This window comes from Poeciliopsis prolifica, unplaced genomic scaffold (assembly GCF_027474105.1).
Source record: "Poeciliopsis prolifica strain line A6 unplaced genomic scaffold, Auburn_PproV2 SCAFFOLD001, whole genome shotgun sequence".
Lineage (NCBI taxonomy): Eukaryota > Metazoa > Chordata > Actinopteri > Cyprinodontiformes > Poeciliidae > Poeciliopsis > Poeciliopsis prolifica.
In genome coordinates, this window is record NW_026562376.1 from 3,969,195 (window position 1) to 3,990,886 (window position 21,692).

The 21,692-nt window shown below is 40.0% G+C and overlaps 1 protein-coding gene across 1 annotated transcript; it reads left to right on the plus strand.

The window, feature by feature from the left end:
* The first annotated feature begins 120 nt into the window (after positions 1–120).
* Positions 121–21,619, plus strand: lonp2 (lon peptidase 2, peroxisomal). The gene is made up of 17 exons (XM_055038656.1): positions 121–439; positions 2,488–2,623; positions 4,310–4,423; positions 8,695–8,826; positions 8,929–9,051; positions 10,327–10,490; positions 11,302–11,396; positions 13,644–13,762; positions 14,839–14,978; positions 17,509–17,650; positions 17,738–17,888; positions 18,028–18,154; positions 18,393–18,526; positions 18,773–18,858; positions 18,952–19,159; positions 19,837–20,027; positions 20,564–21,619. Exons 1-17 carry the CDS (start codon positions 207–209, stop codon positions 20,792–20,794), a joined length of 2,526 nt encoding a protein of 841 aa, XP_054894631.1. The 5' UTR covers positions 121–206; the 3' UTR covers positions 20,795–21,619.
* The last annotated feature ends 73 nt before the right edge of the window (positions 21,620–21,692 follow it).

Below are 21,692 nucleotides of genomic sequence, written 5' to 3' on the forward strand. Positions count from 1 at the left end.
TGAGGAAACGGGCAGAAAGCTCAACACCAGCTGTTGTAATTTCTCGTTACGTAGCGTTTGTCCCTCCGCGCTGGCCGTACACCAACATTTTCACACAGCTGTAAGTTGTCGAAGCTTTTGTTCTGAAAGTTTTAACCCGGAAGTGGCGACAGTTCAGGACCCTGTGTTGTAAACAGAGACCTGTTTTTCGGTCAAGCTCCTCAGAAATGGCCTCAGCCGCGGGGATCCAGATACCGAACCGTCTGCCGCTGCTGCTGACCCACGAAGGAGTGCTCCTGCCGGGCTCCACGGTCCGGTTCAGCGTGGACTCGCCGCGGAACATGCAGCTAGTGGGCCAACGGCTGCTGAAGGGAACCTCGCTGAAGAGCACCATCATCGGAGTGATCCCCAACACCAGAGACCCCGAACAGGACTCCGAACCACTGCCGCCGCTTCACCAGTAAGAACCAGTCCGCTGCGAAGCTGGAGACACTGGTGGGGTAACTGGTCGGGTCTGGAGCTGTGACGTAATAGGCCATCGGGTCAATGACCAAAAATGAATGAAGTGACTTTAATCATAGACCTAATAAAGACGTTAAGATATAAGGTATAAAACCCCCAAGTCAAATAAATTACTAACATGAAAAGCATAATAAACTATTTGATATGATGAGTCATATCAAATGAAAAAATGGGTCAGAAACCACTTTTAAAAAATTATTATGAAATAATCTTATTTACATTCAAAAACTAAATGTAAATAAGAGTCATGGATGAATAAAACAAAAAGCATCATATTAGAGTCATAAACCAAAAGAAGAAAATACTTAAAAATCAGCCTAAAAATAAAAATACATCCCAGCAGAACTAAAGAGAGGGGTAATAAATAAATAAAATAACCATAACCATCCAAAAGATAAAGTGTAGAATAAAAAACAAATTGAAAATTAATTAATTAATTAATTATTAAGAAAAACAGGCTTTAATCAAAATGGATAAAAACAAAAACAAAGTCATAAACTATACAAATAAATTACAAAAATGTGTCTCACAAGGAAACAAATAAGCAAAAAAAAAAAAAAACCCAGAAAAGTTGACACAAATAAAAAACATAAAAGACAAATTATTACGTAAACCATTATAAAGTGTTTCATCGCCCAATCAGAGGATTTAATGCCTTGTATCTCATAATGATCCTAAATGTTCTCAGCAGTGTGTGAAACAACCAAAGGGTATTTTAACATTTTTCTTTTCATCTGCTCCACCACATCAGACCCAGTCTAGGTCAGCAACCACAAGTCTTATACTGGTTGCATCTGGACTGGATCGTGCAACTTTTAGAGAGGAAGTCGTATTAAAGGCAGTTTGGGACTCGTTAAACCTGAGTTATTATGTTCAAAGATCCGGAACCGCACTGAAAGTGTCAGAATTCACAGAAGGTTCAATGTCCTGTCCAGGTAAGGCAGAGGTTTTATATTCATGTATAATAAAAAAGACAGCTTTATCAGGCCATATCCTGTCACTGAGTTACACTCCAAGCGTCTAATTGACTTGATTTTTGCTGTGGGAAGCGATTTATTCCAGAAATGTCCACAGTCCAGCGGTAGCATTTTCATTCAAGGTGACCACAGAGGAGTGGACTTTAAGCTTTTTATCAGCTGCGAGTCACTTTGTTTGGTTACTTAGTTGCAGCTGAAGCTCCTGTTGGTTTATCCTTTCACCACCTTCATCTGGGGCTGCAACTAATGATTATTTCAGAAAACTATTATTCTATTAATTATTCGGATGATTAATCAATTAATCAGATTCAAACGGCCCTTTATTAAACAATATTTGAAATAGATTGAAACAAACAAATGAGTTGCTTTTTAAAAAGAAAAGTAAATAAATAAATTCCTAAAGTCACATTCTGTAGACTTTTCTTTTATTCCATCCGTCCATCCATTCATCCATCCACCCATTCATCCATCCATCCGTCCGTCCGTCCAGTTACATTTTGAAGCGTTGGGAAGATCTAACCGTTGCAGCTGCTGGTTATGATAATTTACTGACCCATTTCAGACCCAGTCAGAACCAGAGGCAGACCCTGTGCTTCCTGTAGCAGAACCTGACTCTTTTTATTATTATTTTTATTGTTGTTGTTATTATTATAAGTTGTCTTTTTGTGGAGGTATTTATGATTCTGTGGTTTTCCTGCTCAGTTTGTCTTCAGCTTTGCTGTCAAATTCAACATTTATTGGCTTATCAAGTGACTTTGGGAACATTCCTTCCTTTTGCTTTTCCTCCATTCTTTCCATTCTTTCATCTGCCATTCATTCATTCATGCATCCCCTTGTTCCTTCCTTCATTTACATTTCCTTCATCCTTTATCATCCTTCTTTCCTTCTGCTTTGTCTTCTCTCCATCCTCTGTTTAAAATCTCTCTCATCTCTCCCTCTATTTGTCTTTGCTTCTCTTTTTCTCCCTTTCTCTCTCTCAATCTCCCTCTTTCTTTCTCTCTCTCTCCAGGATCGGTACAGCAGGAATCGCCGTTCAGGTTGTTGGCAGTAACTGGCCGAAGCCTCACTACACGCTCCTCATCACTGGTCTCTGTCGTTTCCGGGTTTCCAGTCTGCTGAAGGAGCGGCTATTTGTCCTAGCAGAGGTAAATCCTTCGCTTTCATCAACATATTTATTCTACTATTCAGCTTGTTCTTCCTCAGTGTTGACGAAAACAAAACCTGTGTTAAAATAAAAATGTTATAAAAAAAACCAAGATAGATTCTCAGGATTTTTCTGTTTCTGTCAGCATTTTTCAATAAAACCCAATTAAATCCCTGGCTGCCACATCGCTGTGTTGACAGCAAGAAAATAAATGTTTTCATTCTTTTCCCCATTCATCAGCGGATCGAAGAGACCGCAGCTTTATTGCTTCATATAAACTCTTAAGTGGAAGCGTAGTGTTGGGATTCCCACAGACCAAATGAGCCGATGAAACCAGACATCGGGCCGCAGCAGCGCTGTGGTTCTGTCTGTGTTTGCATTCTTTGAACTGTAGCTGTTAAACACCTCCGCTGCCAAGACGCGCGGTCCAGAGGCGGTTTTATCTCTCTGTGGTTGTAAATAATCCTTGCTGGCTGCAAGTTCTGGCCTTTTAGCATTTTGTAAATGCAGAAAATGTGCTATGATAAAGGCTTTGTAGGAGAGGGGAACAAAAGTCCAACAGACCTGATGTGGTTCAGGGTGTGAATTTATCCTGTATGATGATCACAGCTCAGTCAGATCACGTCTGGAGGTTCACGATGCCTTCAGGTGTCAATGGAGTCCATACAGCTGGACTGACATCTTAAAACACACCGGAAGTTCAAAGGTCACACGAAACTCCTGCAAGATGACGTTTTCTGCAACCTTAACCCAATTTCTGATATTGTGTTAATCTACGTACAATATTGTTGTGAATGTCGCGGATTTAGCAAAACAATAATTTCCATTTTTAGTCTCAACAAACAAACACAAGATTCAAACATTCATTGTAGATGGGAAAGAAAGGAGGGGTAAATTTCCTCCAAAAAGCTCAGAAATTTTGAAAATAAGCTCAGAAATTTTATAGGAAAATTAAGGAAATTTATGAGTTCAAAAAGTCAAAAATTTGCAAGAAAAAAATTATGAAATTTTTAGATTAATTTTTAGATTTTCTAGAAAAAGTCAAAAATTTACGAGACAGAGAAATTATAATTTTTTAAGATAATCTTAGAAATTTTCTACAAAAAACATAAGTTTTGATTTTGGAAAGTCACAGACTTGATAGAAAAAAGTTTGAGATTAACCAGAAAGGATTACTCTCAGAAATGTTTATGAACAAAATGGAAATTTCTGAGTTTGAAAAGTTTTAAAATTCCTAGATAAAAATCAAGGAATTTTTAGATTGATCTCAGAAATCTTCTAGAAAATAAATGAAAATTTCTGACTTTTCAAACTCAGATGTTTCCATGTTTTTTTTTTTTTCTCTAAAAAAATTCAGAGATTAATCTCGACATTTCTCAGTTTAACTCAAACCATACATTTTCAGAGACAGTTATCCCTGATACTGTCCAACTGTATGTAAACTTTTGGGAAAATAGAAACATTTTTAAAGAATGTTCTTGCTGCATTTTCTGGCATTTCACAAATAAAAACAAATTTGGTCATTCTAACTAAGCTAAAACAAAAAAAAAATTGGTTTGATTTAACTTCAGACGGACAGAAGAAAAATGTGTTTGTGTCTTTTTATTCAGTGCATGTAAATATCTGGTGTCAACTGTAAAAATATGCAAATGTTTGTGAGTCTTCTGTCTTTTGTGATGAAATGCAGGTGGAGCAGCTGGATAATCTGGAGCAGTACACAACATCAACAGCAGAGGGCGCTATAGCAGAAGATGGAGAACTGGGAGAGCTTTCTCAGAGGTTCTACCAGGCTGCTGTTCAGGTGTGTTTTATTTAACTTCATTAACATCTGATATGAGTTTTTAAAAACAAAGTGACTCGCGCAGTGTTCTGGTATTCTGTGTCATCGTTTGTTTAGCTAAAATTAAACCCAACGCCAGATGCAGCTGGGTGTGGTTAGCGTCGTTACCTTGCAGCATGAAGAGTTTGCTTGTTCTCCTTGCCCTCCTGAATTCCCCTCCAGTCTCCACACTTTTTAAAAAAATGTACGTCTTACCGTATGGATGATTTTCCTGTTAACCTGTCCTCATTTTCTATAAGATTACATCTCTTATCTAAACGCGCGAGGCTAACATCAGCGAGAGAAATGGCTCATTGTCTTTTAAAAAAGACAAAAGAGACTAAACTAAAATTTGATGACACTCCATTCTTTTATACATTTTTGTGAAGAAGAAAGTTCCACTCATTCTATTCGCTGGAGGTTTTTGTGTTGTTTTCTTCAGAGGTTCTTGGTGCAGCGCCCCCACAGGGGAGGAGGGGAACAGGTTTTTCAGAGAGTTTAGTTTGTTTGACACAGCACATTTCCATAGTGCTGAAATGTAACAAATGTTGCATTTAGGTAAAGGTAAAGGTTCGTTTGACAGTGTGAAAGAGAACCACAGAATCTGAAAATATAACAAATGTTGCCAAAATCTGTTATTGTGACAGGTCTAATGACTGTATGTAGAAGTATCAGTAAATCATGTTTCAACTGAGCAAAGGGAAACTGGTTTGAAGCTCAGATTGGATGTTTTCTCTTCCAACCTTTAAAAAGTCAGAATCTAGTAGCCCTGCTGCCTCTGTCTAAGTCTGTTTGAGGAGCTGAGCTCCATTCGCCCGTTTCTGCAGCTTCCTGTCCACATGTGGCCGATAAAACATCAGGATTACTTCAAGCTTTCACCTGATCTTCCCTCATCAGAACGGCCCTGCAGAGCATCACTCCTTCTGGAGCACATTTGTCTTTGTCTTCCTGCCCAGCAGATGCGTCGATTTAGCAAAGATTTGACAGGTTTTCTGAAATCTTCTCCCATGCCGCTGTGTTTCCATCAGCTGCCATTCTGTAATGATTTCTCAGCGGATGCAAAATGTAAGAAAGAAGACTTGGATAAGCTTTACAGATGGAAAGATTTCATTTTATCACAGCTGACTCAACCTGTTTTAGCTCCTGGAATCATTTGATTTACTGCAAAACGTCTGCAGGGAAGCGAGCTTTAAAGGTTCTCAGGATTTTATGTTTTTCAAAGTTTGTATGCATTAATCTCCTCCTCATTTCCATGAAATGATCGTGTCATTCATGTTGGTGAGCTGCTTCCTTAACAAGACTCGATGACATCATCAGTACGAGACAAGCGCCGTGTTTTATGTTTTTTTGATTTCCGATCGTCTTTTGATTTAAGCTTTAATTATCCTCTGCTCTGAATAACGTAATTTCCTCTGACCTGCTGGCAGGTGTAAGATACTTCATCATAAAATTTCTGAAGTAAAAGTAAAAAGTACAGCATTGTAAAATTACTCCTAAAAGTACATTTATTCATAAAAGTTGCTCAATTAAATGTAATTGAGTTTGGATGAATGTACTTCATGTGAAGTATGATTGTTGCTGCAGCCTCAGAAAAAATAACTACTTTCTTTTGTAATGTTTAGGATGCATCAGATTTCCATCCCTCAGTTTGCTGAGGTTTTCCTGAGATATGGATGCAATGGAGTGTAAATTTGATCAGGAAAATGACAAAGATATAATTTTATGAAGACTTTTTTCAAGTTTTCAGGACAGAAAATAGAAAGAAACTAATTTTGACTCCAGTATTTCACTTTTTTCAAAAATGTAAATATTATGACATGTTTTTTCAGTCAAAATCAGTTTTTTTTACATAAAACTGGATAAAATTTACAACCGACCTTCAGTCCGAACATTGTTTTATGTTTTTTTGTTTCTTTACTTCCTTCCTTCTTTTCATCCTCTTCGTCTGTTTTACCTTCCTTCCTTGTTTTGTTTCCTTCCATTCTCCCTATTTCCTCCCTCCTTGTTTCCTTCCTTTCTTCTTTCATCTCTTGTCCCTTTTTCCCTCTTTCCTCCCTCTCATCCTTCCTTCCTTGTTTCTCCTTTTTATTCCTTCTTCCTTCTATCCTCCCTTCTTTCATTTATTCTCTACTTCTTTCCTTCCTTCAAACCTTTCTTCTTTTCCTCCTTTCCTTACTTCCTTATAATGCATTGGGTTGTAATATCTCATAATATAATATGGTTATAATGATGATATTATGCTTATTAATAATAAAATGTTATTAATTTAACATCAGTCTGCGATCAGCCAGGATTCTCAGCTCCTCTTTGTGTAAAACATAAAGTTTGGAAACATTTCTGGCTGCTGGGATTATTTTGTTTTTCTCGGATGGGAGGGACAATAAATCCCCACCCAAATTGGGAACACAAGAGCTGAAGTAATTCATCCTTCCGTACAGTTTATATTTCTACGCTGCTGATTTTTATCCAACTTTGTGATTAGTTCCAGTTTCTTCTCCGACCTCATGTTGTACGCATGCAGTCAGGTCGGATCTGAATCATTTCTCCACTTCACGTCTTCATCTTCCACATCGCAGATGTCCTTTTGAACATGCGCACACATATGGACGCACGGTTGGATTTCTTTTTTTAGGGCACAGTTTTTTCCTCAGAATGAATTAAGTTCTCCGTGGACTTACGTTGTCATGCGAAGACCTGCGGCCAGCAGATGTGCAGCACTAAATTTTTTAAATCACAAGGCGCTCCGTCCATCTCTGTTCCCACAATTCATGTAAAGATCAGCCCTGACTATCTGTAGGTGAAAAACAATGGAGATTACTGCTGGAATGTTGAATTTTATCAGCATGGGATGAAACAGACTAGCTCTGTCTTCCCCACTTTATAAACGGCTGCAGGTTTCTGATGACCACAAGCTCTGATGGATTCGATCGATAATCCGTTTAACCCCGTCAGGAATGAAATCTTGCCTGGATAAAACTTTGGTTTTAACGTTTTCTGTCTGTCTTCAGGCTGGTGCTTCACGTTTGAAATGAGGTAAACCTGCAGAGTCGTGCTGAGAAGGAAACATTCCTGCTGTCCGATCCAAAGGTTTTAAATTTCTCCTTTTTGTCCTGTGATCCCAACTGACCTGGTCCAGATCTGAAGTTCTCCAGGCTTACTGCCGGACTTTCAGAGTTTACCTTTGGATTTTACAAGAATGTGATTCATTTCAGCCCAATCAGTCATCAGGGTTTCCATGCAATCCTTAAAAATTCAGAAATGTTTGGAATTAGCTTCAAGTGTTATCAGTTGGATCAGAGAACAGAAACTAAATTAGATATTTTGTTCATCCATCCATCGACCCTCCAATGATTTGATATTTAAAGCCCAATGACTACAAAGTTCATTGCAAACCTCAGTAGTCATCAGTGATCTATTAGAATATCTGTTTTGACACTTTGAAATTTGTCAAATGGAAATTACCACAAAAAAAATGTAAATAAAATTTTTTTCTTGCTTAACAATAAACACTTTACATTTTATTGAAAATGAGAAAGTTGAGTATTTGAAGATTTTTTTTAACTGGGAGGACTATTAACATTTTGGAGTCCCGATTTAAATCTGATTGAGAATCTGTGGAGGGAAATAAGGATCATGATTCCAACCTCAGAGTTGGGCTTCTTTGCCAAAGATCAAGTGGAAACATGAAGAAAATTTACTCTGAAATTATTAAAAGGACATGCTGGCTTGTTTCTCAAAATGAAACCTCTCTTATGATTTAAACTCTAAATCTGACAGGAGTATCAATCATTTGGGGTTCAGCTTTTATGGCATAATGTAGCAGATTATTAAAGTATGTGAATAAAAATGGTTGTAAACTCCAGAGATTATTTCTAAAAAGCTGCTGGCTGAAAACTTGGCACGCCGTGTTGTTACTGACTGAAATATTACTGTGTTATTTGACTAGACATCGTTCAGGTTTCTGAGTAATTCAGCTTTTTGACTAATTGCATCACTCCAAAGCCTCGTCCTGCCTCGTCTGTCCCAACCAGTGTCATCGGATCAGCTCCGTGTAAATCCATCGCGGATGTCGGCGCTGCTTCCATTCTCCCCAGTGGAAACATTGGAGCGTGATGAAAGCGCGCTGTAGTTTCAGAATACCTTATCGTAGCAACGCACAGCTGATGGGATATGACAACAAACGTTTGCTTAAATATGGAAACATGCTTTAATTGTTTCAATCAGGACAAATGCTTCTCCTTGTGTGTGTGCAGTTATTAGGAATGTTGGACATGTCCGTCCCGGTGGTGGCCAAGTTCAGGCGCCTGTTGGACAGTCTGCCCAGGGAAACTCTGCCGGATGTGGTTGCCTCAATGATCCGCACCTCCAACAAGGAGAAACTCCAGGTGGGACCTCAGATTAAACTTGAATGTGATATAACTGCATGACAAGTAAAGACCATTTGGCTGAATTGGTAGAAAACGTCCGTCTGTGTGTGGTTCACTGAGGTGCTGGATGCAGTCAGCCTGGAGGAGCGCTTCAGGAAGGCCCTGCCCATGCTGACCAGGCAGATCGAGGGACTGAAGCTGCTGCAGAAAACCAGGAAAATGAGTCCTGACTCTGACAAGAGGGTAACAAGGTTTTCCGTAGACGCTTGTAAAGGTTTTCCTGCATCGTTTGTCTCAAAGCTTAGGATTTTATGTTCAACACAAACTAGCACTTTGTTCTAATGTCACCTAAAAAGAAAACAGAGTAATTTTATCTTAGCATAGATACAGCAGTAATGGGTATATCTCAGAGGTCAAAGTTCAAAGTGTTTCATTTGGATTTTATTTGATAGATACAAGAAGATGCGTTATTATAGTGGAAAGAAAATTATTATCGCAAGAGCCAAAAAGGAGGCAACCGGACTTCCAAAAACATAGTTGGAGTAACAAGTTTATAAGCTTTAGCCAGAGCAATCTCACTGAAAGGGCCATACTGGTCTCAAATAAGGTCACTGTTAAGGTCAGGAAGGGGAGGAAATGGGCTGCTAAGGTCACAAAAAGGGCAATTCAGGTCAGGAATAGGAGCGTTAAGGTCACTGATGGAGCTGTGAAGGTGACAAATAGTCATGATCACTTAAAAGCCATAAAGGTCATTAATAGGAGCGTTAAGGTCACTGATGAGGCTCTTAAGGTCATTTATAGTGCCAGGAAAGTCACAAAGAGGGTTGTTAAGGTGGCAAATATTACAGTCACTAATAGTGACATTAAGGTCACTAATAAGGTACTATTCATGACACTAATAGAGCCATGAATGTGACAAATAGTTGTTACAGTCATTTATAGGGCCATGAATGTTGCTATTAGGGCAGTGAAGGTCACTGATCGGACAAAAAGTCATGATAGTCGCTAATATGGCAGTTAAGGCAGTGAAAATCACTAATAAGGCTGTTATGGTCTTAAATCAAATTATATTCTTGCTTGGATTGCAATGCAACAAACATTTAGCTGAACAGAGCATCAGACTGTTCAGACTGTCACATTTCCTTTATGATCCCATTATTGACCTTAATGGCCCTTTTCCTCTGCATGTTCTGGTTTCTTCATGTTCATAACTGAAGAATCCTTCACTGAATCACCCAGAGACGAAGTCCTGGATATAAATACTTTTTCTACTCATTTTCCAAATGAAAATCTGAAATGTTTGTTTGCGTTTTTATTTCCCTCCTCTGAGTTGATGCTGTAGGGCCAATGTTTTCATGAGATCCTTCTTCCACAACCTTGATATGCAACAATTGGGTTTTTTTCACAGCCACAAACTGTGAAAAAGTCAAATGAGTGGGAATATTTTTGCAATGCATGTGTTTCTGAGTGGAACCACCAATCAGTGTGAATAAAACCAATCCTTTGTCACCTGCTCAGGTGTTATCTGTGCGAAAAGGCGGAGTGTTCCCAGGGCGACAGTTCAATCTAGACGAGGATGACGAGGGTGATGATGGCGACGACATGGCGACTCTGGAAAGGAAGATCCACGGAGCCAGCATGCCTGAAGCGGCACTCAAAGTTTGTCTGAAAGAACTAAAACGGTAAAAACAAAACGTTTAAGTTACAGCAGCTGTTTTCTCCCTGACAAAGAATCTTCAACCATCACTTATTCATCCCTTCAACACAAATGTAGGACTTTTTAAAGCCATTATCAATAACATTTCAAATCTGGATCACGACAGAAATCTACAAAAAATGCATATTTAATATCCAGGGTGTCAAACTGCTTTTCATTTTGCGCCAAATAAAGATCATGAATGCTTTTAAAGGGAAGGTTGTGTCAGAATGTATTGATGAAACCTGATCACAAACTTATAGTATCAATGAAATCTTAAAATGAAGTAATATAGTTGAACATCTTTTCAGTCCTTGCAAAATTTTTTGATTTTTTTGCAATAAAAATCAAACAGTTTGTGGCACTAATTTAGAAATACTTGTTATATTTGAGCTTATTTATGATGGTAAATGCCACTTTTTGCTACTTGCTGAACAGATCATGGGCCATAATCTGGCATCAATTAAGTCTGTTTAGCTGGGGTGGATTAGCAGCTAGTTAGCGGTAGCCGCAAAAGTCTCGAGTCACAGAACGTGATGAAGATGTTTGTGGGTGATTCAAACATTTGCCTGACAGAAAAGTCCAGACATAAAGAAAAATACATAGAATATACAAATTATCCTGCCGCACAACATTTCAGATCTATGGTTGACGTATTTAAAGCTAACTTATATTTTTAATGACTTTTTAAAGATGTGTGGACAGCGCGTCCCTCATCAGTGATGTGTTTTATCCTTTTGTTTTCTTTCTGCTGACCTGGTAACGGGTCGGATCTGATTGTGTTTGTGTGTTTGCAGGTTGAAGAAGATGCCTCAGTCCATGCCAGAGTATGCGCTGACCAGAAACTACCTGGAGCTGATGGTGGAGCTGCCGTGGAGCAAAAGCACCAAAGGTAGACAGACGTTATTTATTTATTTATGTTTTACTTTTTATTTCCTCAAAAAACACAGAGAGGACATTAACTTGTAGCAACATTTAAGCTACAAGGGGATTGCAACAAAAAAAAGTTAAATTTTCTTATTTATTTCAAATAAAAATGTATTTATTTTTTCTGGTAAGTTTCCATCTGTAGATTCACAGATTTTTTTTTTCTATTTTGTAAATAATTTACAGAATAAACATCCATTTATTCTGTGAATATATAGCTATTTATATATTTGCTTATATATAAATTATGGAGATTCATTATTTTAAGATCAACAGGAATGGGAGTTTTGAAAATTAGTTGCACGGTTAGTTGGTTATTCATTTTATGCATATTTTCATTTGCATCAAACAGATTTCTTTATTTTCTAAGAGGTCTGATTTGCTGATTCTGTTACATTTTTCTCAGGACACGTAAAAGACAAGAATTTAACTAATTCTTCTTATTTAAGTACAAAATAATTTGTATGCAAATGTAATTAACCTGCATCAACAGACATGAAGTCTGTCGATGCATTTACAGCCCAAAAATTGTAGGAGTTTTCAGTTGTGATGCAATTAACAGATTAGTGCAACTCTTAATTGCAAAGGCAATAAAAAGCTGTGATACCATAATGTGTCATAAAGTGGAAATCAGTGTTTTTGGCTCTAAGTGTCAGTATTATCTTCTCTTAGTCAAATGGAGCCAATTCTTTGATGCTGGAAAACGTTTCTCACGTGCAAAGATAGCTGGATAACAGATTATTCCCAGTTTGTGCACCAGAAATGTTAAATGACTCAGATAGCGTATATAAAAGTAATCAGCTCCGTCCAAACAGTCAAATGTCACGATTCGTCTGAAAAGCCCATTTTTTTTCCTGGAAGCCTCCTGGTCTTGGTGCAGTGACGGAGCTGGCCATCAGCCAGCGAACATGTTGGAGCATTTATCATCCGAGGAGATAAACACCATATCTCCCGGAGGCGTGTGGGGAAACCAAAGCTACAGCTCCAATCAGGACAACTTTGGAAAATACAAATAAGAATCGACGCTCCCACATGTATGTATGCATGAGCGGTTTCACACAAGGCATCTGTTGGCGGGTTGTGGTCAGGAGGATCAGCGTTCCAGAGCTTTGGTTGCAAGAAACGGAGCAAAGAGGAAAAAAGCATCCATCCAGGATGCAGCTGATCCCTGCAGCTGTCGGGGGGTTTATCAGGCCACTAGTTTTGATCGGTGTCCAACTTACTTCCCAGTAAGCCCAGAACTAAAGAGCTGCATCTCCTCTTCCGTTGGCAGCGCATCTTTTCATCCCAACATGTAGCCGGACCAAAGAAGAAATTCTTCAGAACGGACAGAATAACTGACATAACTGTCATAAACCCAGGAGTCTCCATGAATGTTTAGGACTGTTGTCATGCAGAGTTACTCGGTAAATAACTACACCTTTAATACAAAGATGACACTCTTAATGGACTTTTAATGCAAGCTTTCATGGAACTTTGCATTGAAAGTGCCATTATTTACCCAATGACATTTCATGACGACAGTCGTAAACATTTATGAATTGCTTCACAGGTGTTATGTGTCAAGTAAACAAGTGACTATTTTTTTTTCAAATACAAATTGTACAGCAATATAGTACAATTGAGCAAATGACAGTTTGTTAAAACAAAAAAGAAAACATACTGATGAAAAAATTAGTGAATTTTTACTGGAAAACTAAAACAAATTAAAGATAAGGACATTTTTAAATGTCAAAAAAATTGCTAAAAAAACCCAACAAAACTTGAGGTTACTCACAGAAATTTTCTAGAAAAAACATGAACATTTCTGAGTTTCAAAATGTCAAAAATTACTGAGTAACCTCAACATTTCTGGGGAATTTTCTAGTAAGTTTTCAACTTTAAGAGCTCGGAAATTTGTGATTTTTTTCTAGATGCTTTTCTAGATGAACTGAGATGTGTTCAGTCCAATTCAATGTCCAAAAGACTAAAAGCTCTAAAACACGCTTGTCAAGCAAGATGGCGGCTGTGTGTGTGCTGACATCACTCTGAACTGTGGAGATCCAAGGAGCACATTGGTGAAAAATATCCTGATTTTACAAAAATGAAATCTTCAATACCAAAAAATTTGATTTATCGTCTGGCTCTTGGAAGAATAACTTATCCTACAGACGTGGATTCTTCCAATCTGGTCTAACTTCACAGTTTTTTTTTCTGTTTTCAACGTGTTCAGACTGCCTGGACATCCGAGCCGCTCGGACGCTGCTGGACAACGACCACTACGCCATGGACAAGCTGAAGAGGCGCGTGCTGGAGTACCTGGCCGTCAGACAGCTGAAGACCTCCCTGAAGGTGATTGAACCCGATCTCAGCCTTCACACAGTCCGTCCCACTGCAAACCGAGAGAAAGGACCGATCCAGAGTTCAAGACTCAGATATGTGTGATCAATATTTGATGGAATATTCAATACTGACCTGCTAAGAAATGTGAGTGGAATCGACTCACTCATTCAGAAAAGGTGGGAATGAGAAGTTGGGTGTGCGTTCGCTGCACTCGGGGCTCATTTAGTAGAAAACGGGAAGTCCTGCAGCAATGGGAGACATATTGGGAGAAAGCAGAGAAAAGTACCTACAATTTAATGGATGAACCGTGGGCACAAAACTTTAAAAGTTTCTGAATACTTGACAGGGTGAAATGTGACATCATCACTCTTAGCTGAACTTTCTGTGGGAAAATCATAAAAAAAAACAATAAAAGTCATGAAACCTCAGTTGTGATTGTGTAAAACCTGTAAAAGGTATCGAAATACCAGTTCAGTCAGATAATGTCCAACCATCTGTGATGTGTTTAAACTGTAAATGTTTTTTTCTGCTGGACGCCATGGCAGAGCCGTGTCTATTTTTGCACATTTTGAAAAAGTGGCTTGATTTATTATGACAGTGTATTATAAATGCAGTAAATTTCTGCCATAAAACTCAAACATTTTTAGATTAACCTCAGAAATTTTCTCTTAAAACCAAGTTTGAAATATATTTGATAGAATTTGTTTTGAGATCATCTAGTTTCAGAAATATTTTGGGAAAGAAAACAAAGTCGAACATTTGCGAGAAAAAAAATTAGTTTCAAGTCAAAATTTTTCAGCCTTTGAAAACCTGACATTTCTGAGATGAATCTCAAAATTTCAGAGTAAATTGGTGAAATTTATACCTAATTTTTCTGTCTAATACTTCAACATAAATCATAGCTTCCACAATTCCCAGTTGATGTTATTTGCTTAGTTCTTCTGACGCCCTCAGAGAAGTGCCAAATAAAACTGCAGAGTAATGTGAAACAAACTGGCACTGCATGTTTTAATAAAGGACACTGGCTTCCTCTTAATCCTGTTTGTTAAGAACATCCTCCCATGTTTTGCTGGATGTTTCCGCAGGGCCCCATCTTGTGTTTCGTTGGACCTCCAGGGGTCGGAAAGACGAGCGTGGGACGCTCCATCGCACGGACTCTTGGCAGGGAATTTCATCGGATCGCTTTGGGAGGCGTCTGCGACCAGTCGGACATCAGAGGACACAGGTACGAACCAAAACGATCAGATTTACAAGGTCGGACATCGGCGACCCTCAGCAGCCCAACTGTGACCTGAAGCATCTCTGAAAAATTTATCTTCAATCCTACGCAGCATGTAACATCACTGCAGTGTTTCAGGACAGATAAATTGCTGAAATTATCAATCACTTTGACACAGTGTTTCAACAGAAAGGGTTTCATTTGTATCCCGAGTTTTTCCCAGAAGCCTTACAAAAACTTTACAGTTGAAACCAGATGTTTTCATGCACCTAATAAAAATATACAAACACATTTTTTCCCACTTAAATCAGATTAAACTTTTATTGTTTTAGGTCAGTTAGAATCACCAAAACTGTTTCTGTTTACTAAACACCAGAAACATTTGTGAAAACATTTTTTAAAGATTCTTTATGAAGAGTCTGAACATTTAGTTTGAGCTGGAAAGTCACTTATCTTAACAGGATTTGTTTGGATTGTTTTTCTGTTAAGAATATTTGCTATTATTAATTTCTCAATGACTTATTGATCTGCATAATTGAAATCAAACTTAGCATATATTTTTTACTTAAAATAACTATTGAAATTCAGAGATTTTTTTAGACATTTGGAAACATAAAATTTTGTTATATTTTAGTTTATCTAATCCTTGCTGTAGAATCTATCTATATTAATAACAGTAATAAATTATTTGATGCATTGGAGAATCGCAACTGTTTCTTTAATTAATATGTTTTGTTTTAATTTCCAAAGTGTGATGCTGAAAAAGTTTGAAAACTTGCCTTGAAATTGCTTGAATTTTAGTGTGGGAAACGTGCAAACCCTGCCGTGTGAGCGTCTCTGCAAAAGAACGAAGTTTTGTCTGTTCAGGTGTGCTAACACAACGCCAAAAACAAAAACGTCAGCAGTGACCTTAGAAAAGCAACCGCAGCTGCTCATCAATCTGGAGAAAGGTCAACAGGTCATTTCCAAACTATTCACACTCATTCATTCCACAGAGAGAAAGATTATCAATAAATGGAAAACTTTTAAATCCAGGATCTTCCCAGGAGTGGACATCTGAGCAGATGTTCAGATTGTGCATTTTTAGGGGGTTTAAGAGAAAAACCCCAAGAGCTCCATCTCATTGCAACATTTGTTACATTTTTGGCTGTTGCAGTTTGCTTTCACACAGCACTGTGTCCAACCAACCAAACCCAATGAGGTACCTGTTCCCCTCCTCGCCTGTAGTGGCACTGCACCAAGAAACACTGTAGGAAACGACAGGAAAACCTCCAAATATAACCATTGTTTATATTTCTTCACCAAATGTAAACAAAAATGGTGTGGCTTCAGATTTGATCAATTGTTTCTAAGAAAGATAACTATGTTTATTTTGGTTGTTTTTACCCAGAATGTTCTGCGTTGTAGTCCACTTCCTGCTTCTGTAACGTTGTGGTCCACTTCCTGCTTCTGTAGTGTTGTAGTCCACTTCCTGCTTCTGGAGAGTTGTGGTCCACTTCCTGCTTCTGGAGCGTTGTGGTCCACTTCCTGCTTCTGTAACGTTGTGGTCCACTTCCTGCTTCTGTAGTGTTGTAGTCCACTTCCTGCTTCTGGAACGTTGTCGTCCACTTCCTGCTTCTGTAGCGTTGTGGTCCACTTCCTGCTTCTGGAGTGTTGTAGTCCACTTCCTGCTTCTGGAACGTTGTCGTCCACTTCCTGCTTCTGTAGCGTTGTGGTCCACTTCCTGCTTCTGGAGTGTTGTAGTCCACTTCCTGCTTCTGGAACGTTGTCGTCCACTTCCTGCTTCTGTAGCGTTGTGGTCCACTTCCTGCTTCTGTAGCGTTGTAGTCCACTTCCTGCTTCTGGAGCGTTGTAGTCCACTTCCTGCTTCTGAAACGTTGTGGTCCACGTCCTGCTTCTGTAGCGTTGTGGTCCACTTCCTGCTTCTGGAGCGTTGTAGTCCACTTCCTGCTTCTGGAGCGTTGTGGTCCTTGTGCCTTGAGCTTCTGGAGCATTTACATCTGCATTCAAACTGCACCAGAGTTCACTTCTACTAAATGGAGGCCGAGTTTTGTTGGCGGACCAAAGTTTGCTTTTACACTTCCACATCTTCACAAACAAACTGGACTTTCTAAGAAAAAAAAGTGGACTAAACAGGACTGATGTGAATGAATCCCCAGAAAAACGACAAAAATATATGAAGGAAAAAATGACTTTCTGTATGAAGTCCTTGAAATTGCTCGATATTTAAACTGCAGTTGTGTAACAAAGTTCAATCTAACGATTGATTGAAAACTTCAATTTCTAAAACGTTATTTAGTTGAAACTACATGTTAAAAGGTAATAAAAATACATGCACAATTTTTTTCTCACTGTCAGAAGTAAAATCAGACCAAACTTCTCTTGCTTCAGATAAATAGAATTACCTAAATTACTTCTATTTGCTAAATTGCAGAAAACTTTCGCGAGAATAGTTTAGAGATTTTTTTTGTACAAGGTGTAAGAAGACATTCATATCTTCTTGAAAAGTTACTTAAGGTTAGTAAACTTTCTGCAGGCGGACGTACGTGGGCAGCATGCCTGGCCGGATCATCAACGGCTTGAAGACGGTTGGAGTCAACAACCCGGTCTTCCTCCTGGACGAAGTGGACAAGCTGGGGAAGAGCCTGCAGGGTGACCCCGCCGCCGCCCTGCTGGAGGTCAAACTGCTGCCTGACATCGAGTTCTGCTGACGGGTCCAACTTTTAAATTGATCGGCATTTCTTCTTCTGTTTGCTGCTTTCCAGGTCCTGGACCCGGAGCAGAACCACAGCTTCACCGATCATTATCTCAACGTGGCCTTTGACCTCTCCCAGGTGCTCTTCATCGCCACCGCCAACACCACGGCGACCATCCCGCCGGCTCTGCTGGACAGGATGGAGGTGCTCCAGGTTCCAGGTCTGGTTCCTCCTCTCTGAAGTAACATTTATTAACTGTGAAGTACGGGGGTGGCAGCATGATGTATGTATGCATGTTGGCCGCCCTCCCTCCCTCGCTTAATGTCGGCCATCTTGTTTCCCCGGACCTCGGCCTCCAGGTTACACGCAGGAGGAGAAGCTGGAGATCGCTCACCGCCACCTGATCCCAAAGCAGCTGGAGCAGCACGGCCTGACGCCTCAGCAGCTGCTCCTCCCTCAGGACTCCACCCAGGACGTCATCAGCAGGTACCGCTGGGACAGCAGAACCGGGCCTGGGTCGGACACCGACGGCTTGACCTCAGGGTCAAAGTGCTATCTCTCTGGGGTGATTCCTGGTTCTACCTGAATGATCTGGTGTTAATCAGAACCAGAGAATTTTTTCTTCTTCTACTGAATATTTTCTAAGCCGCTGTAGTTTTCCTAAGCAGCGCCACCTGGTGTCTCACACTGACGCAGGCTTCGTTTCCTGCCGCCACTCTGACAGGTACACCCGGGAGGCAGGCGTGCGCTCCCTGGAGAGGAAGATCGGCGCCATATGTCGAGCCGTGGCCGTCAAGGTTGCTGAAGGTCACAGAGGGAAGGAGGCGACGCCCTCTGGACAGGAACAGCAGCAGGAAGGTTGGACGCGTTGTGTTTACTGGTAGTTCAAGAAACATGTGGTAGCTTAAATTAATTTAATTCACTGGACGTTTTCCATCCCAGTAAAGCTGCTATATTAAAAATTGTATTCAAAATCAAAAATGCTTTATTGATCGAAAAGGGAAATTACATATTAAATGGATCTTTTGGTCCAAACGTCCATCCGTCCGTCCATCCATATACACACACATATATGTGTCCAAGCTTTTGTTGTGTTTTCATCAGATAAGGCGGCGCCTCCAGAGATGCCCATCGTGATCGATCATGTGGCCCTGAAGGACATTTTGGGGCCGCCGCTGTTCGACATGGAGGTAAGCAGGACGGCCTCAGGAACCCGTCGGGAACCCGCTGGGAACCCGTCGGGCCCCTCAAAGATTCTCCCTCGGCTCTCCGTGTGTCCGCAGGTCTCTGAGCGGCTCACGCTGCCCGGTGTGGCTCTGGGCCTCGCCTGGACGCCGCTCGGTGGGGAGATCATGTTCGTGGAGGCCAGCCGCATGGAGGGCGAAGGTCAGCTGACGCTGACGGGCCAGCTGGGCGACGTCATGAAGGAGTCCGCCCATCTGGCCATCAGCTGGCTGCGAGCGAACGCCAGGACCTACCAGCTCACCAACCGTGAGTCCAGGGCAAAGGTCACTGCAGGAAAATACGACAGAAATCCAACGTTTCACAGCAGTCATTTTCACAAACTGGTTCTATGATGATATCAGGGATACAAATAAAAATAAAATGACCAGAATAAAGTCAAAATTTACTCATAAATTAGAAGAATAAAGTAAAGAAAGTCATAATATTATGAGAATGATGTCATAACAATAATGAAATTACATATTATTCTTGTAATTTCATGAGTTGTAAATAATTTTGTTTTTATTTTCTAATAAAATCGAGACATAAACAATGTCTGAAAATCATAATTATAAACTTTTGAAATCTGCATCAGATCAACCTTTTATCCTTTGTTTTCCAACCAAACATTTCCCTGCAGAAGTTTCAGTTTATGCTCCTTTAGTTGTAATTTATGTTCTGTTTTTGGTCTTGTTGTGATGCAGTCGTCTCTCACTGATGGGTCAAAATGAAGGTCAGCATCCATTGCTACTTCTGCTAAACGAGCGTTTCTGTGCAACATCATTTGATTTAATTATCAGTACTTAATTAGTAATTAACCATAGAACAACCAAGCAAAAAAAAAAAAAGTCAGATTTCAGAAAATAAAAAAATAAAAATTCAGAAAAAAAGAAACTGCAGGTGCAGTGTGAAGCCGCTCAGTGATTGGCTCTGTGTGTGTCTAGTGGTGGGCGGTCCCGATCCGATGGAGGGGACGGACATTCACCTCCACTTCCCCGCCGGAGCCGTCACCAAGGACGGCCCCTCTGCCGGCGTCACCATGGTAACCTGCCTGGCGTCTCTGTTCAGCGGCCGGCTGGTCAGGTCTGACGTGGCGATGACCGGAGAGATCACGCTGAGAGGCCTGGTGCTGCCGGTGAGTCCAACCTGTGGAGCAAAGCAAAGGTTCTGACGGGGTTCTAGCTTTGGTTTTGGGTTTGGTGCTGCTTGCACAGCTGAATGTTCTGGTTCTGGTTCTACTGAATCAGTCGGGTCCACCTTCCTGGTTCAGCAGCTCTGCAGGGTGGAGAGAAGCTTCACTTCCTGTCCACATCTGGACCAGGATTCAGATCCAAACTGTTAGATCCATGAATCCATCCATGCGTCCCTCCCTCCCTCCGTCCGTCCATCTACCAGCAGTTCGAATCCAATAGGAAGCTCCTTCCAGCTCCTTCCAGTTTCACTCTCCTGGCTGTGAACGGCTGCAGAATCATGGAACCATAAATTATTCTCTGATTTTTCATCCTCGCTGCATTCAGTTTCCTCTCCTGCTGCTTTGGTTCCTCTTTTCTCCTGTTTCATCCAAACCTGTAAAAATCTTTTTTCCAAAAAGTCCGGGCAGATCAGCTGTTAAAACAATTTGTCTGGGATTTATTTAAATCGTCTTCTTTTTTTTTTCTTTCTTTCCATCAGGTGGGCGGGATCAAGGATAAGGTGTTGGCGGCGCACCGAGCCGGCGTGAAGCGGGTCGTCCTCCCGAAGAGGAACGAGAAAGACCTGGAGGAGCTGCCGGCCAACGTCCGGGCCGACCTGGACTTCGTGATGGCCGGGAACCTGGATGACGTTCTGAACGCCTCCTTCGATGGCGGGTTCCCTGCGAAAGCCGGCATGCGCTCCCAGCCTCAGATCAGCAGCAAACTGTGAGGGAAACCAGCACAGGCGGCCATGTTGGAAACTCATCATATCGATTTATAGATGTGAAATAACTGGAAGCTGCATCTGGATTTATTTTTGATGAATTCAGTTTATTAATAACATAACAAAGTAGTTGGAATGAACTAAAGTGAAAATTAAAAATTCTAAGCCTCCAATAAGCAAAATGTAGAATAATTGAAGGGACTTTATGGTATTGAATGTTTCAGCAGAACTCATGTTGGAGAACTCCTGAAGATCTTTCGATTCAGGAATCTTGTAAAACTCGAAGACGTCTGAGTGATTTAGTATTTCAATTATATTTTACTAACTTCTGAGCTACGTTTACATCATTTCATTTTAAATTTAACGTCTGATTTAATTTTACTTCAAGAGGAAATAATATTTTTGCGTTTTAAAATGTGTACTTATTCATACATAATTGAGCTATTGTATATGTTTTTTAAATTCTGAAATTATTTCAGAAATTTTGGGGAATTTTTTTTCCCAAAATTTGAGTTCGGAAAGTTGGAAGATTTTGAGATTAATCTCAGAATTTTTTAGGAAAATCATAGAAATCGAGATTCAAAACTCAAATTTTAGGTTTTTGTTTTCAAAAGATAAACTGCTTACCTTGTTTCAGACAGGCTCAGTGTTTTTAATCTTTGTTTTGCCTGTAGGTTGTTATGCGTGTTGTGGCCACATGGGGGCAGTGCTCACCTTTGTTTTCCGGGATGAAACATCAACAAAATATGGTTTAAATATTTGATCTGTTCTCCTCTGGATAGCGGAGCGAATTTTAGCCGCAATAGAGACAATAAATATATCAGAAATCTTCGATTTGTTTTGTTTTTCCTGGCAGGTTTCAACGGTCAGAACGAGTTCAAGTGTTTGGTTTTTATCAGAAACC